Source organism: Giraffa tippelskirchi, chromosome 1 (genome assembly GCF_054371585.1).
Source record: "Giraffa tippelskirchi isolate mGirTip1 chromosome 1, T2T-mGirTip1v1.2.pri, whole genome shotgun sequence".
Taxonomy (NCBI): domain Eukaryota; kingdom Metazoa; phylum Chordata; class Mammalia; order Artiodactyla; family Giraffidae; genus Giraffa; species Giraffa tippelskirchi.
This window is the reverse complement of record NC_137275.1, coordinates 2,090,488-2,109,189: the sequence shown is the minus strand read 5'-3', so window position 1 is coordinate 2,109,189 and position 18,702 is coordinate 2,090,488. Positions and strand designations below refer to the sequence as shown.

The 18,702-nt window shown below is 49.7% G+C and overlaps 1 protein-coding gene across 9 annotated transcripts in view; it reads right to left on the bottom strand.

Moving 5' to 3' along the window:
- The window catches only part of HTT (huntingtin), a 131,795-nt gene extending 114,396 nt beyond the window's left edge, over nt 1-17,399 (bottom strand). For all 9 annotated transcript variants that reach the window (XM_081580280.1, XM_081580319.1, XM_081580301.1 and 6 more), the window contains exon 1: nt 17,071-17,399. In XM_081580280.1, coding sequence (XP_081436406.1) covers nt 17,071-17,264 — 194 coding nt within the window. In that variant the 5' untranslated portion in view covers nt 17,265-17,399. The remainder of the gene's footprint in view (nt 1-17,070) is intronic.
- Between the last annotated feature and the right edge of the window lie 1,303 nt (nt 17,400-18,702).

Sequence of the window (18,702 nt, the reverse complement as noted above, 5' to 3'; positions counted from 1 at the left end):
AAGTCCATGGTGTGCAGAGAGGGGCTCCCAGTGAGCAGCCAGTAAGTCTCTCACCACATGGACAGGTGACCATGTCCCCCACTGGTCTCCTTCCTAAAAGAGACTCGCTGATGAGCTGTGCTGTGGGCTGCTAGGCACCCACCAAAACACCACGCTTCCCTTCTCAGACATGAGCTTCCTGCTGAGAAGTCCCACAGCCCGGCTTCCCTGCAGCCAGGCACACACAAGTGACTGTTCACACAGATGAAACGGGAACACAGCAGCGACTGGAGCTCCTGCCTGTGGCTTGCCCAGGGCACCACCCCCTCCTTTTAGCTTTCCCCAACTGGAACAGACACTTCTAACCCCCAGTTTCTGAACATACAGACAAAGACAACAAGAAGGCTGCAGGGTGACAGGATGGAAGGAGCCTGGGTCCTGAGTGGCAGGAGGAGGCAGAGGCCTTTCACCTCCCGCCCACCTGAGTCACTCACTTCAAAAGTGCTGGGATGGAAACAACCCAGATGTCTCAGGGGATGGATAAACAGCTGCCGCGGAGTAACGGAATACTGCTTGGCAGTGAAAGAAGCAAACGACTGACACACACAAGGATGAATCTCAATGCATCCGCTTCAAGGTACACAGGGATGATTCAATTTATGCCACAGTCTTTACCTTTAAGGGAACGTAAAGTGATCTGAAATTTACAGGAGCCTGGCAGGGGAGGAGTATACTAAAAAAGGTACCAATGAGTGGACTGGATTCAAAACTGGGAAAGGAGTATGTCAAGACTGTATATTGTCACCCTGGTTACTTAACGTCTATGCAGAGTACATCATCCGAAATGCCAGGCTGGATGAAGCACAAACTGGAATCAAGATTGCCAGGAAAAATATAAATAACCTCAGATATGCAGGTGACACCAACCTAATGGCAGAAAGTGAAGAGGAACTAAAGAGCCTCGTGATGAAGGTTAAAGAGGAGAGTGAAAAGCCGGCTTAAAACTCAACATTCAAAAAACTAAGATCATGGCATCTGGTCCCATCACTTCATGGCAAATAGATGGGGAAACAGTGGAAACAGTGTCAGACTTTATTTTCTTGGGCTCCAAAATCACTGCAGATGGTGACTGCAGCCATGAAATTAAAAGACGCTTGCTCCTTGGAAGAAAAGCTATGAAAAACCTAGACAGCGTATTAAAAAGCAGAGACATTACTTTCCTGACAAAGGTCCATCTAGTCAAGGCTATGGTTTTTCCAGTAGGCAGGTATGGATGTGAGAGTTGGACTGTGAAGAAGGATGAGCGCCAAAGAACTGATGCTTCTGAATTGTGGTGCTGGAAAAGACTCTTGAGAGTCCCTTGGACTGCAAGGAGATCCAACCAGTCAATCCTAAAGGAAATCAACTCTGAATATTCATTGGAAGGACCGACGCTAGAGCTGCCTTTTCATACTGTTCACGGGTTCTCAAGGCAAGAACACAGAAGTGGTTTGCCCTTCCCTTCTCCAGAGGACCACGTTTTGTCAGAGCTCTCCACCATGACCCATCTGTCCTGGGTGGCCCTACACAGCATGACGTATAGCTCACTGAGTTAGACGGGGCTCTGGTCCATGGAATCAGATTGGTTAGTTTTCTGTGATTGTGGTTTTCATTCTGTCTGCCCTCTGATGGAGAAGGATAAGAGGCTTATGGAAGCTTCCTCATGGGAGAGACTCAGGAAAGACTGGGGAAGACTGACGGCAGGAGGAGAAGGGGACAACAGAGGATGAGATGTTTGGATGGCATCACTGACTCAATGGACATGGGTTTGAGTAAACTGCGAGTTGGTGATGGACAGGGAGGCCTGGCATGCTGCAGTCCATGGGGTTGCAAAGAGTGGGATACAACTGAGCAACTGAACTGAACTGAGGCTGAAGCTCCACTACTTTGGCCACATGATGTGAAGAGCCAACTCTTAAGAAAAGACTCTGATGCTGAGAAAGATTGAAGGCAGGAGGAGAAGGGGGTGACAGAGGATGAGATGGTTGGATGGCACCACTGACTCAATGGACATGAGTTTGAGCAAACAAACTCTGGGAGATTGTGAAGGACAGGGAAGCTCGGGGTGCTGCAGTCCATGGGGTTGCAATAAGTCAGACATGACTGAGGGAGTGAACAACAGTAACTATTAGATATGTGTGTGTGTGTGTGTATGTGTATATTAGACCTCAGTTTGAAAAAGAAAGTACTATGAGAGTTTAAATGCTCTCTTCTTTGAGCCACCACATTAAAGTCTCGATTACAGCAGCTCACCTAGTTGAAGACCTTAAGTCATCAAGAAAATTAAAGAACACTGACCTCTCCCAACAAGTTAGGAGGCAAACTAACTCTCTTCTGTATGGCTCCCTTCCAAAGTGAAAACTCACCAAGGCCTTAAATGAGCTGCATTCACACACCCGGTCTCCCAGCTCTACAGGCAGTGACCCCTCTGTGGGCAGCCTCTTACCCTGGGGTCTAAAACAACTCCTGGGGGGATGGCCATCAGAAAAAGCTGACAAACACTAAATTGAGTGCACCTCGCTACCTAAGATGGTCACAACAGAAAAGTGATCAATACAAATATAAGCTTTAAAAAGAACTGTGTCTCTCTCCTCATATGTGGACTAGGCCACAAGAATACAGGTAACAAAAAATGATACCACTTTCTGAACCTGCTGCCTGATTTCCTCAAGACCCACGTGTGCTGCACCCGAGGCCCCATGCTAGAACCCGAGCAAAATTTATGACACAAGCAAAAAATCAAAGACCGAATACCAACTTCACCCATCCAAATAAAAGTACACTCTTGTGTTGTCTGCTTGGGTCTAGCTCCTCCTCTGAGCTCCCCGTGGGGATAGAGAGAAAGATGTGTGTGTGTGTGTGTGTGTGTGTGTGTGTGTGTGTGTGTGGTGTCCGACTCTTTGCAACCCCATGGACTGTAGCTCACCAGGTTCCTTTGCCCATGGGGTTTTCCAGACAAGAATACTGGATCAGACAGCCATCTCCTGTCTCCAGGGGATCTTCCTGACCCAGGGGTCAAACCTGTATCTCCCTCTCTTGCATTGCAGGCAGATTCTTTACTGCTGAGCCATCGGGGAAGCCTGCCCTATTCCCCCGGGGCTCCTGCCCCAGACCCTGCCATGAGCCAGCACCTGGATCACACTCTGGAAGGAACGGTTCCCACGGTTACCTCTCCAGGGATGACAGACTCACTGAAAACAAGGGTGTGCCTCTCACGGGCACTCAGCCCAGCACCTACACTGGACAGGTGTTTCACAGACAACAAAGGAGTGGGCAAGTGCTTGCCGTACAAGAGTAGGTTGAAAGTGAAAGAAAGTGAAAGTCGCTCAGTCGTGTCTGACTCTTCGCAACCCCATGGACTTAGTCCATGGAATTCTCCAGGCCAGAATACTGGAGTGGGTAGCCTTTCCCTTCTCCAGGGGATCTTCCCAACCCAGGGATCAAACCCAGGTCTCCTGCATTGCAGGCAGAGTCTACCGGCTGAGCCACAAGGGAAGACCAAAGTAGTAGGTTAAATACACAATAAAACTGACTCAAAAGTCTTGAGTCAATCTTACCAACAGGTTTCGGAAGATAAATGATAATTCTGTTAACCTTGAGTTTCTAAGACCAAGAGATGGAAAGAGAAGTAGAAACAGCAAAGCTTAAAAAAAGAGAGACCCTGAAGAGCAGTCCCACACGACTGAGCTCAAGCAGCTTGTGGAGTCCGAGCTGCAGCCCTCAGGTGTGACCAAGACGTCAGTGACGGCCCGTCTGTGACCCTGACTGTCACAGCTTTACTGCCAGGAAGAGTGAGTACACGTCCCATCACGGTCAGCTACGAAGAAAGCGCATGGTTCAGATCTCTCTTCTAACTCATCCAAAGTCACTTCCCAGCAATCCACACCGATTTGAGGGGGAAAACATCTGCCCTGATTAAATTTTAGTCTTTTCTGCACTCAACAGGTAGCTCTAAAATCATAAAACTTTTCAGGTAGATGGACGGTCTTCAGTGGTGACGGATCTTATATTAAAATTCAAACAATAATGACTAGGTGGCGCTAGTGGTAAAGAATCCGCCTGTTAACGCAGGAGAAGCAACAGCTGTGGTTTCATCTCTGGGGAGAGAAGACCCCCTGGAGAAGGAAATGGCAACCACTCCAGGATTCTTGCCTGGATAACTCCATGGACAGAGGAGCCTGGCAGGCTACAGTCCATGGGGTCTCGAAGAGTCGACACGACTGATCACGCGTGCACGCACCTATTTTGAGTGAGAAGCATAAAAACAAACTACCTGATTGCTACCTAAATAATTACCTGACAAAATCTCTTTTATCACACTGAAGAATCAGTTCAGTTCAGCTCAGTCGCTCAGTCGTGTCCGACTCTTTGCAACCCCATGAACTGCAGCATGCCAGGCCTCCCAGTCCATCACCAACTCCTGGAGTCTACCCAACCCCATGTCCATTGAGTCGGTGATGCCATCCAGCCATCTCATCCTTTGTTGTCCCCTTCTCCTCCTGCCCCCAATCCTTCCCAGCATCAGGGTCTTTTCCAATGAGTCAACTCTTCGCATAGGTAGCCAAAGTATTGGAGTTTCAGCTTCAACATCAGTCCTTCCAATGAACACCCAGGACTGATCTCCTTTAGGATGGACTGGTTGGATCTCCTTGCAGTCCAAGGGACTCTCAAGAGTCTTCTCCAACACCACAGTTCAAAAGCATCAACTCTGCGGCGCTCAGCTTTCTTTACCGTCCAACTCTCACATCCATACATGACTACCGGAAAAACCACAGCCTTGACTAGATGGAGTACGTCAAGGCTGTATATTGTCACCCTGCTTATTTAACTTATATGCAGAGTACATCATGAGAAACGCTGGGCTGGAAGAAACACAAGCTGGAATCAAGATTGCCGGGAGAAATATCAATAGCCTCAGATATGCGGATGACACCACCCTTATGGCAGAAAGTGAAGAAGAACTAAAGAGCCTCTTGATGAAGGTGAAGGAGGAGAGTGAAAAAGTTGGCTTAAAGCTCAACGTTCAGAAAACTAAGATCATGGCATCTGGTCCCATCACTCCATGGGAAATAGATGGGGAAACAGTGGAAACAGTGTCAGACTTTACTTTTTTGGGCTCCAGAATCACTGCTGATGGTGACTGCAGCCATGAAATTAAAAGACGCTTACTCCTTGAAAGGAAGGTTATGGCCAACCTAGATAGCCTGTTTAAAAGCAGAGACATTACTTTGCCAACAAAAGTCCGTCTAGTCAAGGCTATGGTTTTTCCAGTGGTCATGTATGGATGTGAGAGTTGGACAGTGAAGAAAGCTGAGCGCCGCAGAGTTGATGCTTTTGAACTGTGGTGTTGGAGAAGACTCTTGAGAGTTTCTTGGACTGCACGGAGATCCAATCAATCCATCCTAAAAGAGATCAATCCTGGGTGTTCATTGGAAGGTCTGATGTTGAAGCTGAAGCTCCAATACTTTGGCCACCTCATGCGAAGGGTTGACTCATTGGAAAAGACCCTAATGCTGGGTAGGATTGGGGGCGGGAGGAGAAGGGGACGACAGAGGATGAGATGGTTGGATGGCATCACCGACTCGATGAACATGGGTTTGGGTAGACTCCGGGAGTTGGTGATGGACAGAGAGGCCTGGCGTGCTGCAGTTCATGGGGTCGCAGAGAGTCGGACACGACTGAGCGACTGAACTGAACTGACTAGATGGACCTTTGTTGACAAAGTAATGTCTCTGCTTTTAAATATGCTATTTAGGTTAGTCATAACTTTCCTTCCAAGGAGTAAGTGTCTTTTAATTTCATGGCTGCAATCACCATCAGCAGTGATTTTGGAGCCCAAAAAAATTAAGTCTGACACTGTTTCCACTGTTTCCCCATCTATTTCCCATGAAGTGATAGGACTAGATGCCATGATCTCAGTTTTCTGAATGTTGAGCTTTAAGTGAAGTTTTTCACTCTCCTCTTTCACTTTCATCAAGAGGCTCTTTAGTTCTTCTTCACTTTCTGCCATAAGGGTGGTGTCATCTGCATATCTGAAGTTATTGACATTTCTCCCAGCAATCTTGATTTCAGCTTGTGCTTCTTCCAGCCCAGCGTTTCTCATGATGTACTCTGCATAGAAGTTAAATAAGCAGGGTAACAATATACAGCATTGACGTACTCCTTTTCCTATTTGGAACCAGTCTGTTGTTCCATGTCCAGTTCTAACTGTTGCTTCCTGACCTGCATACAGGTTTCTCAAGAGGCAGGTCAGGTGGTCTGGTATTCCCACCTCTTGAAGAATTTTCCAGTTTATGGTGATCCACACAGTCAAAGGCTTTGGCATAGTCAATAAAGCAGAAATAGATGTTTTTCTGGAACTCTCTTGCTTTTTCAATGATCCAGTGGATGTTGGCAGTTTGATCTCTGGTTCCTCTGCCGTTTCTAAAACCAGCTTGAACATCTGGAAGTTCACGGTTCATGTATTGCTGAAGCCTGGCTTGGAGAATTTTGAGCATTACTTTACTAGCGTGTGAGATGAGTGCAATTGTGCAGTAGTTTGAGCATTCTTTGGCATTGCCCTTCTTTCGGATTGGAATGAAAACTGACGTTTTCCAGTCCTGTGGCCACTGCTGAGTTTTCCAGATTTGCTGGCATATTGAGTGCAGCACTTTCACAGCATCACGTTTCAGGATTTGAAATAGCCCAACTGGAATTCCATCACCTCCAATAGCTTTGTTTGTAGTGATACTTCCTAAGGCCCACTTGACTTCACATTCCAGGATGTCTGGCTCTAGGTGAGTGATCACACCATTGTGATTATCTGGGTCATGAAGATCTTTTTTGTACATTTCTTCTGTGTATCCTTGCCACCTCTTCTTAATATCTTCTGCTTCTGTTAGGTCCATACCATTTCTGTCCTTTATCGAGCCCATCTTTGCATGAAATATTCCCTTGGTATCTCTAATTTTCTTGAAGAGATCTCTAGTCTTTCCCATTCTGTTGTTTTCCTCTATTTCTTTGCGTTGATTGCTGAGGAAGGCTTTCTTATCTCTCCTTGCTATTCTTTGGAACTCTGCATTCACATGGGAGTATCTTTTCTTTTCTCCTTTGCTTTTTGCTTCTCTTCTTTTCACAGCTATTTGTAAGACTTCTTATTCTGTGCAATAAACAACTTGGCGGTTTAAGAAAACTACAACGATTTCGTTCCCCCAAGAGATTTACTTAGGTTGTTGAACTGATAGGTCAAACTGACAGCTTCTACGTAAGGTGTAAATATGGGAATTAAAGTGATTGAAATGGCACCGCCCTGATCTAAGCTGGGACGGGATGAACAAGGTTCGAGCTGGAAAGACAGGGTCAGAACTGCCCTCACTTTTCAATCGTTTTTGATAAACTCCACCTTCAAAACCAAAACAAACCACCATCATCCCCTCTGTGTAATGATGCAACCTGTACATGAACACGCATCTGTGAGGTGGTTGTTGTTGTTCAGTCAAGTCACACCTGACTCTTTAGGACGCCATGGACTGCAGCACGCCAGGCTCCTCTGTCCTTCACTATCTCCCGGAGCCTGCTGAAACTCATGACCATGGAGCCGGTGATGCCATCCAACCATCTCATCCTCTGTCATCCCCTTCTCCTCCTGCCTTCAATCTTTCCCAGCATCAGGGTCTTTTCCAATGAGTCAGCTCTTTGCATCAGGTGGCCAAAGTATTGGAGCCTCAGCTTCAGCATCAGTCCTTCCCAATGAATATTCAGGACTGATTTCCTTTAGGATGGACTGGTGGGATCTCCTTGCAGTCCAAGGGACTCTCAAGAGTCTTCTCCAACACCACAGTTCAAAAGCATCAATTCTTCCGCTCTCAGCCTTCTTTATGGTCCAGCTCTCACATCCGTACAACTACTGGAAAAACCACAGCTTTGACTGGATGGACGTTTGTCAGCAAAGTAATGGCTCCGCTTTTTAATACACTGTCTAGGTTTTTCATAGCTTTTCTTCCAAGGAACAAACATCTTTTAATTTTGTGGCTGCAGTCACCATCTGCAGTGATTTTGGAGCCCAGGAAAATAATGTCTGTCACTGTTTCCATTGTTTTCCCATCTATTTGCCAAAAAGTGATGGGACCAGACACCATGATCTTAGTTTTCTGAATGTTGAGTTTTAAGCCAGCTTTATCACTCTCCTCTTTCACTTTCATCACGAGGCTCTTTAGTTCCTCTTCACTTTCTGCCATTAGGGTGGTGAGTGAAAGTCGCTCACTCGTGTCCGACTTTTTATGACCCCATGGACTATATAGTCCATGGAATTCTCCAGGCCAGAATACTGGAGTGGGTAGCCTTTCCCTTCTCCAGGGCATTTTCCAACCCAGGGATGGAACCCAGGTCTCCCACATTGCAGGCGGATTCTTAGCTGAGGCACCAGGGAAGCCCTTAGGGTAGTATCAATCTGCATATCTGAGGTTATTGGTATTTCTCCTGGCAATCTTGATTCCAGTTTGTGATTCATCCAGCCTGGCATTTCGCATGATGTACTCTGCATATAAGTTAAATAAGCAGGGTGACAATATACAGCCTTGACGTACTCCCTTCCCAACTTTGAACCAGTCCGTTGTTACATGTCCAGTTCTAACTGTTGCTTCTTGACCTGCACACAGATTTCTCAGGAGGCAGGTAAGGTGGTCTGGTATTCCTATCTCTTTAAGGATTTTCCACAGTTTGTTGTGATCCACACAATCAAAGGCTTTAGTGTAGCCAACGAAGCAGATTTTTTTTTTTGGAATTCCCTTGCTTTCTCTATGATCCAACGAATGTTGACAATTTGATCTCTGCTTCCTCTGCCTTTTCTAAATCCATCTTGTACACCTGGAAGTTCTCAGTTATGTACTGCTGAAGCCCAGCTTGAAGGATTTTGAGCATTACTTTGCTAGCATGTGAAATGAGCGCAATTGTACGGTAGGTTGAACATTCTCTGGCATTGCCTTTCTTTGTGATTAGAATGAAAACCGACCTTTTCCAATCCTGTGGCCACTGCTGAGTTTTCCAAATTTGCTGGCATATTGAGTGCAGCACTTTAACAGCATCATCATTTAGGACTTGAAATAGCTCAGCTGGAATTCCATCACCTCCACTAGCTTTGTTTGTAGTAATGCCTCCCAAGGCCCACTTGACTTCACACTCCAGGATGTCTAACTTTAGGTGAATGACCACACCATTGTGGTTGTCATCCGTAAGGAGGGACCTATGAAAATCAAGGTCTCTACATCACAGTAAGTGACAATGCTAGTCACTCAGTCGTATCTGACTCTCTGCGACCCCATGGACTGTGGTCAGCCAGGCTCCTCTGTCCATGGGAATTCTCCAGGCAAGAATACTAGAGTGGGTTCCCATTCCCTTCTCCAGGGGATCTTCCCGACTCAGGGATCGAACCTGGGTCTCCCACATTACAGGCAGATTCTTTACCGTCTGAGCTACCAGGGAAGCCCTGGTACAGCACAGCACAATCAAACTGATTATTGAAGAAAGAATTCTGAAAACAGGAACTGAAGCCCTCTCATCTAAATTCACATTTTTAGAATTAGGTTATTTTAAGATGAAGCATGAAAAATTTGATTCCGGGTTGAGGGTGTGCAAGAGAAGACCTGGACCACCTCAGGGACTGAAGACACCATCACCCTGCACTGGTCTTGCTGTTCATGCTCACGGGTCCTTTCACACACACACCCCGAGTCAGGGCCTACACGCCCCACACAGGAGGCATAACTGAGGTCCAGGGGCGGCCCGGTGCAGGAGCACGGCAGCAAAGGGCCAGGCAGAGAGCCAGGTCTTCTGGTTTCTCATCAGTGGCTCTTTAACTTTAGCCAAGTACTAGACTAATGTGAGAGTGTTCCTAGAAGATTAGAACTCCTTTGGAAAGATCCTCTTTTTTCAAAGAAGGAATACAACACCTAAGTCACTTTGGAATTATGTTTCAGACATAATTTTAAAATAAAAGTACTGGTTGAGGGGATTCTCTGGCAGCCCAGTGGTTAGCATTCGGCATTTTCACAAATGGCAAGGGCCCTGGTTCAGTCCCTAGTCGGGGAACTAAGATTCCTCAGGCTGTGTGGTGTGGCCAAAAAAAAAAGTCGTTTGGCTAGGGACAGCAAGACCTAATAGTTCCCCGCTACCAGTCTATAGCACAGAAAAAAGCTATTAATGCCTTTCTTACTGGTGATTTAACTGAATACTATAGAAGAAAGTGCAATTCAAAGTCCAATCTGTTACGCTAAGTGAATAAAATCTGACACAAAGGCCCCATGTGAATGATTCCGTTCATAAGAAACATCCAGAACTGGCAGCTCCATAGAGACAGAAACAGATCAGGGGTTGCCAGGGGCTGGGGGGAGGCAGAGGGGACGGGGACTGACTGCTGCAGAGAGGGGCTTTCTTTGTGAGTGATGCAATGTCCCAGAAATTAGATAGGAGTGATGGCTGCAGAACCTTATGATCGTACTAAAAACCACTAAATTGTACACTTTGAAACGGTGGATCTTATGATACGTAAATCATAACCTTAATTTCTCTTAAAAATCTGGCTGCAGTCCAGCAGCCCTCCCTCCTGAGGGGACCACCCCGCGGGCACCAGCCACCCCAGCTCCGGCTTTGAGTCCCTTAACAGCCCCTCAGCTAATCTGATTACTTCCAATCAGCTTCCATCACTTCGATAGCCTCTTTCACTCCTACTCCCTTGTCCACCAGGGTGGCCTTTATTGTTCAAGTTTTTAATGAGGTAATTGCAGATTCATGTGCTACCATAAGAAATATACAAAATTCAGGGTACAGTTTCCCCAGTCTCCCCCAAGGGGAACATTTTACAAAACAATGACACCAGAACAGCGCTACAGAATAGTGATACTGATCTTCAGATTTCCAGGCTTACTCATCTGTGTGCATCTATGTGGCTCCACACAATTTCTCAGATGTATATGCTTTGTGTATCTGCCACCAGTCACGAGAGGGGACACTCCCATCACCATGGTGATCCCTGAGCTGCCCTTCAGAACCACACCCACTCCCTCACCCTCCACCCTGCTCCTAACCCTGGCAACCACTCCTTTATTCTCCGCTCCTACAACTGTGTCATTTCAAAGATGTTATATAAGCAGAATCAGACAGTATGTAGGGCTTCCCTGGTGGCTCAGCTGGTAAAGACTCCACCTGCAGTGGGGGAGACCTGCGTTCGATCCCTGGGTTGGGAAGATCCCCTGGAGAAGGGAAAGGCTACCCACTCCAGGATTCTGGTCTGGAGAATTCCAGGGACCGTCTAGTCCATGGGGTCGCAAAGAGTCAGGCAGGACTGAGTGCGTTTCACTTCATTCTCAAACAGTGCGTCACCTTTGGGGATTGGCTGTTCTCACTAGCACAATCTCCTTAACATTTGCCTTAGCTGTTGCGTGTGTTATCAGGAGCCTGAGCCTTTTTCTACTGCTCAGTAGTCTAACCAATCCCCTGTTGAAAGACATCTAAGTGGATTCCAGTTTGGAGCTACTATGATAAAGCTGCCACAAACACTTGTGCACAGATTTATGTAAACATACGTTTTCACTTCTCTGGGATAAACCCCCAGGAGTGCTATAGCCAGATCACAGAGTAGTCAAAAGTTCAGTTCTGTAAGAAACTGCCATGAGCTGTTTTCCAGAGCAGCTCTCCCCTTTCGAAGTCCCACCAGCGACGATGAAGTGACCCAGTTTCTTTCGCACCAGCACCTGGCGCTGGCTGAGCGTCATACGTTGCATCACTTGTTTGACGACACAAGTGTGCATCTGGGCAGGGGAATATCCGAAGTCCTCAGACTGCGGTATGAGGCTGTCGGGGCTGCCCCTCCCCTCCCTGCCCGGTCTCCTCACGCCCCGCCTTCAGACTCCCACACCGCCCGCTCCCTCCCTCCGCTTCAGAGGCACCTTCTCAGTGCACTTCACACCCTCACCCACACCCCACAGCGCCGCTCCCCCGAATTCTGTTTCGTTTTTCTCCATCGGACTGATCACCAGCCCTTGCTCACCGCTGTAACCCAAGGGCCCAGAACAGGCCCTGGCACACGACAGGCACCTGGCTGAAAGGAGTCCTTCCAGGTCATCTCGTCCAGTCCCCACTGAAGTCCCCGCTCCCAGTGGCCGGGGCTCTTAATGCCACCACAGCTCCTTTGGCAGTGTTACAACCTACTTTACAGCCACACAAACGCCCCACAGCCTAGGACAGAGAGACGATACCGCCTCAGCTACAGCTGCACCGTGAGTGCCTTAAGTCTTCCCTCCCAAATGCAGATGGCATTATTGTATTAATGATATTTCATATTGTACTATAACATCAGAAAGATACAGCCTGATCATCTACAGTGGAGCTTCTCAAGCTTTATGTGCACATAAATTGCTCACAAACCTTGTTAAAATGCAGACTCTTGACTCCGCAGGTCTAAGGTCGGGCAGAGATTCTGTACTTCTTACACGCTCCCAAGTGATACCAAACTGCCGGCCCTGAAACCACACGCTGAGCAGCAAGGATCCGCGGCAAGTCTTATCTGTGGTTTACTGAGTGGTGGGCTCACTTGCTGGGACCAGAGGTAATGGGGTGGGGCCTCTGAATGTGGACAGCACTGGAAAGACCTCTGCCTTTACACCTCTGTGAGTCCTCTTTTACAAAGAAATTCTACACTATTACATAGCCAACCAGTAAGAATTACATGCACTGCTATGAAATAACACCTTTGATATAGTGCTAAGTGAAAAAATATAGTGTGAGCAAAAAAAAAAAAAAAGACTTGTACGTGCACTAAAACGTCAGAGAAAACAAAAGAAACTTAATTGTTATTTTTAGAGACTAAGGCTAGGACAGCCAGGGAGGAAGTCTTGCTTGTCATCTTCTGTGCTAGCTGAAGATGCTGTTACAATGTATGTGCGTAATTTTTATAATTTTTTAAGCTAGTTAAGAAAAAATGCTTCCCCAAAGTGGTCTCAGCATATCTAATCCGGGGTGGGGGGCAAACCAGAGCCTGCCTGTCCTAGACAGTCTAAGAAGTGTTCTTACATTTTTATTTTTAAATGGTTAACCAAAACACAAAATAAAACAAAACATCAAAGAATAATATTTTATGACATGAGAAAGTTACACACAAAATTCAAAGTTCCACGTCACTAACAAAATCTTATTGGAACAGAGGCACACTTGTTCATCTAGCTGGAGCTTCCGGCTGCTCTAACCCACATGGCAGAGCTGAACGGCAGCTAGAGATGTGCTCACAAAGCCTGGAACACTGTCTGACCGTGCGCATAAGGAGTGGGCCAGTGTTCAAGAACCAGAAGCCTTCCTGTGGATGAGACGCCAATACTCGCCGAGTTGATCCACAGATTCAATGCAATCCCCATCAGAGAATCCCGGCTGGCTTCCTCACTGAAACAGGCAATCTGCTCTTATAGTTTAAATGGAAACACAAGGGGCCCAGAGTAGCCAAAACTATCTTGAAAAGGAATAAAGTTGGAGGACTCACATTTCACTTGAAATTGTGATACAAAATTAACAGAAATCCAGATTGTATGGGGCAGAGGGGGGCAGGTGGGGGGCCCTTCCCTGGAGGTCCAGTGGTTAAAAATTCACCTTGTAACGCAAAGGACATCAGTTCAATCCCTGGTTTGGGAAGATCCCACGTGCCTCGGAGCAACTAAGCCCGTGGACCACAACGACTAAAGCCCACACACCACAAGGAAGAGTCGTCCCCACTCACTGCAACTGGAGGAAAGCCTGGGTGCAGCAACAAAGACTCCCCACAGCCAAAAATAAATCCATCTTCAAAACATTTTTAAAAAAAGACTGTGGGGGGGGGGGACTCCCCTGGTGGTCCAGTGGTTGGACTCCACTCTCACCATCGAGGGCCTGGGTTCTGTCCCTGGTCAGGGAACTGAGACCCCACAGCCAGGCAGTGCAGGGAAAAAAAGTGAAGAGACAACCCAAGAGAGGGAGTATCATTTCACAAATCATGTATCTGATAAGCGTCTAGCACCAAGAATATTATGAAGAACTGTTACAATCCAACAAAAAGACAATAACTCAACTTAAAAAATGGGAAAGAAGGAGGACAGGGACTTACAAGTTAAGTACAAAAAACAAAGCTGGGCACCCCCAGTCATTGTGGAATTTCCTCACACGGATCTCTTTTTGTCTCATAATAAATTCTTATCTGTTTAAGTTACTGTAGAAGAGTTTCTGCTATTTGCAGTTGAATATAACCCTAAATGATAATACCCACTATGGCTAAATTATACTCAGCAGAGAAGAACAAGTCCTGTTGGTTTTACCTTCAAAATTCAGCCATTTCCCACCTTGCCACTGCCAACAGCCTGACAGAATTCACCATCATCTCGCACCTGATCACGTCACTAACTTCCTAACTGCCTTCCTGCTGCTGCCCAGGCTGTCCGTCAACTCAGTTCTCAGCCAGTATTCATTTTAAAACGGAACTCAAATCCTTCCACTCCTCTGATCAAACCCTCCAATGACTTCCCACCTCACTTAGAGTAAGTGCCACTGTCTTTAATCCACCTGGAAGGGATTACTGATCTGGCGAGGCACTCCTCTACCTCTCAGACCTGACCTCCGCTCCCACTGAGAGTCTCTTCTCCCGAATTCAACAGGCCACACCTACCACCTCGCTAGTCCTCTCTGCGAAGTCCGGACCTGCTCCCTGGGCCTGGTCTTGACTCGTCCCTGTTTGCTGTTATTCCTCCTCCATTTATCGCTATCTAACATACTGTGTATTTTACCTATGTACCCTGTTTACAGTCTATGTCCCTCACTAAAACGTAAGCTTCACGAGGGCAGAGCTTTATCTGTTCAAGGCCATAGCGCTGCACCTATTTAGGATACTGGCTGGCACTCGTTCGATGTTCAGCAAATAATTAAAGTCAGGGAAAAACTAGGAGGGAATACGAAGGAAAGTGAAAAAGTGCCAAAGGCCCGTGACAACTACCTCATAATTGCAGTGAGGACCCTGCCAAGCTCTGGTACTCCCCTGCACGCCAGCCTTCTAGAGACTGTAGCCAGCACCACGAGGAAGCCCTGCATACCATACACTGAGCCCATAGTAGGCACTCAGGTCCTTAATCAGAGTCCACGCTCAGCTGGTGCCACTATAGTTCCACAGACAGTAAGAACCATAAAAACAGAACAGTTACTTTCTCATTGCTTTTGGCCAATCTTATTGTGGGGAAGGGCTTTTTCAGCTGAAGCATATGAACAGAAATGCTAAGATCCAAATTTGTAAGCAGGGAGTTTGTTACTCAAAATCAATGAGTATCTGCTTTCTCAACAGCAAAGTACATAAAAATATATTTATGCATTTTATAACTATAATTAAGCCAAATGCAATTGATTTCAGAGCATGCTAAGAACCTTTCAAAGCTGCTATTCTGAAGTATTTTTGTTTTTAAAAAATTTAAAGTCTATCCATATATATACACAAGTTATACCAGGTAGGATACACAAGGAAGAAGTGTAACAAGTGCCTACCTCTGGAACGGAGTTAGGCACTCAGGAGAAAGGAACGGGAGAGCGACATTTTAATTACCTGTCTGCAATTTTGGCATTTGTATCATGTTAATGTATTGTTTATGCAAAGATGACAGGCCAAGCGCTGGAACAGCAGACAGGGACGGCAGGAAGACGTTCCTTCCCACCCAGAGCCTGCCTGGTGCTTCCTGTTTGTACACAAGATCCATGAGATGCCGAGATGCGTGAACTTCTCGGACTTCTACCTCCACGGAGAAGCACTATGCTAAGTCTGGAATGGGTCACGGTTACAAGTTATTTGCTGCAGAGAAACGTCAAGTTGCTAAAAAAAGATTCTTTTTTCTCAAAGTATCCAAACAAGTTTTTCACCTTTTAGCAGAAAAAGCGCTTTACTGCTACATTTTAACAGATAAGCCAAAATGACTCCCCAAATACTCATTTCCTGATTAAACCTCAGGACACAGCAAGGAATCATATCAGAAACAAAGATGAAAACATTACTGAAAATGAATCCATCTTAACATTAAGGTGAACTTCTTAAAGGGGCTGCTTCCCAAAAACTGTTCTCATTAAATGCCGTCTTGTACAAATCCAGATGAGAAATAAAACACCCGCACATGAAAGAAAGGCCTGAACTGTAGCAGAGCACGCCCTGACCTCTGCGGAACACCCAAGACTTCAAGGAAAAGTACTTGGGCTCTGTAAGAAGGTGACATCAAATGGTCTCTCTTCTTCTGTTTGGAAAAGTTCCCTAGCACAAGCAACCGAGACCCCCTGCTTCCGAACAGTACCAGGATGTCTGCGACAGGGGACTGTCCGCAGACACCCATCCAGGTTCTGGCCAGCGTGACTGCGATGCCCGTGAAATGTACACCACTCGCCCCGACGATTAACCTCTCCCTCAGCAAGATGTGATTTATTTCCAACTGCAGACAAGTAATAAACTTCAGTCCACTCTTCCCAGTATTGAAGTCCGTTTCATTGTTTCTTGTGTGTCAATAACAACCATCTAGGCTAAGTTCACACTTACGGGGCGACCACCGCTCATTTAAGGGGCCTGCAGACCGACTTGAACTGAGACAAGCCGGTCTCTTTCCAACACTTCAGTCTTCTGCTGCGACCCCCGAACTAAACGAAAAGCCCTGAGGCTACGGGAAGACAGGCCCGACTGACTCCCAGCCTGTTTAAAGGGGGCCCCGCCAGAGGCTCCCCATTGGACCGCGCGCGCTCCCCCGCCCTCCAGCCCGACGTCCCCGGGCATGAGGTCACCACTGTCCCCGCATCACTCGGGCTCCCAATTCCGGGCTCCTCGGGGAGCGTCCAGCGCCCGCGCGGCCCTGCTCCCCTCAGAGCAGAAGAGTGGGGGCTGGACGCGGCCTCGGCTCGGCCGAGTCCTGCTCACAACGCAACCCCGGTTCCTCCCCAAACTGGGCAGCCGGGAGGGCAGAGGGCCGGGGCCGCCTCCGTGCCTCCGCGGGAGGCTGGCGAAGGCCGGGGAGGGCTGGGGCCGAGCTGCGGCGGGTCAGTACTCACGGTCGGTGCAGCGGCTCCTCGGCCACGGCTGGGCCAAGCGGCGGCGGCGGGGGCGGCTGAGGCGGCGGCTGCGACTGCGGCGGCGGCTGAGGCGGCTGAGGCGGCTGAGGCGGCGGCGGCGGCTGCTGCTGCTGCTGCTGCTGGAAGGACTTAAGGGACTCGAAGGCCTTCATCAGTTTTTCCAGGGTCGCCATGGCGGCCTGCCGCCCCGCGGGGACAGCGCCCGGAGCCCTCGGGCTGGCTCGCGGCTCCGCTCAGCAGCGCGGCAATGAATGAGGTTTGGGGCCGAGGGCAGGAACGGAACCCAGGCGCTCGGCCATCTTGGGTCTGTCCCGGCAGCCCCCTCGGCCTTACGCCCCGCGACGCTCCGCCGTCGGGCGGGGCGGGGCCAGGCCGGCGGGATTGACAGCCAGAGGCGGCGGCCTCCGCCAATGGCCAGACGCGGCGCCCGCCCAGCTCTACGCGTCCGCCGTCTCGCCGCCTGGAGCCGCCGAGGCCACAGACATCAGCGCGCTCCTCCCAGGAAAGAACGAGGTGGGCGGTGCGGAGCGGGCGGGGCGGGCACGGAGGGGCGGGGCGCCGCGAGAATGGGCGGGGCGCAGCGCGGAGGGGCGGGGGCGCGAGGGCGGGGCGGGGCGGGGGGCGGGGCGCGGTGCGGAGAGGCGGGGCGCGGCGCGGAGGGGCGGGGGCACGACGTCGGGGCGGGGCGGGGGGCGGGGCGGGGGCGGGGCGCGGCGCGGGGGCGGGGCGGGGCAGTGCGGAGGGGCGGGGCGCGGTGCGGAGAGGCGGGGCGCGGAGGGGCGGGGGCGCGACGGCGGGGCGGTGCGGGGCGGTGCGGGGGGCGGTGCGCGGCGCGGGGGGCGGTGCGCGGCGCGGAGGGGCGGGGGCGCGACGGCGGGGCGGGGCGGGGGGCGGTGCGCGGCGCGGGGGCGGGGCGCGGCGGCAGTGAGCCTCTGGCTAGCTGGCGAACGAGCGACTAGGAGAGGAGCCCCCAAGTGACGCGGGCGGGTGGAAGGACGGGCCGGCCACGGGCTCGGAGCCTGAGACCCCGCGGGGGAGCCTGCCCACTCAGCGTCCCGGGCGGAGGAAGAGCTCACGGGACAGCCCTGCAGAGAAGGGAGCGGGGAGTGGTACGCCTCAGGCGGAGCCCAGGTGGGGTCCCCGACACGAGCACATCCCTGGAGGGTCACTGCGCAGCCCGAGGAAGAACCGAGGGGCTTGGGGCTGGCACGGCTGGTCAGAACCTACCTGGTCTGCGCCTGCTGTCGCGAGAGGCCGTGGCTGGTATAGCGAGCAGCAGCTTTGGCCCCAGAGGTCCCTCACCCGCATGACCGCTTGACCCAAGGGTGTCCCGCTCCTTGACCGAGGCCGGCTGCGTGGGCGGGCCCGGGGCTCCAGAGCCTCAGCACCTGAAGGGGGGGCCCTGAGCAAGCCGAGGGGCGGCACGTGGGTGGCCCCCAGGAGAAGTCCCCGGTTCTGGGCCACAAGCCACATCTCCACCTGATTCCAGAGCCTGTTTTCCCAAAGCAGCCAGGTGAGTGGAAACCCAGCACCGCCACAGGAAACCGTGTCCCCACGGGAACAGCGACGGCCCCCTTCAGGGCAAGGACCTCGGAGAAACACGCCGCCAGC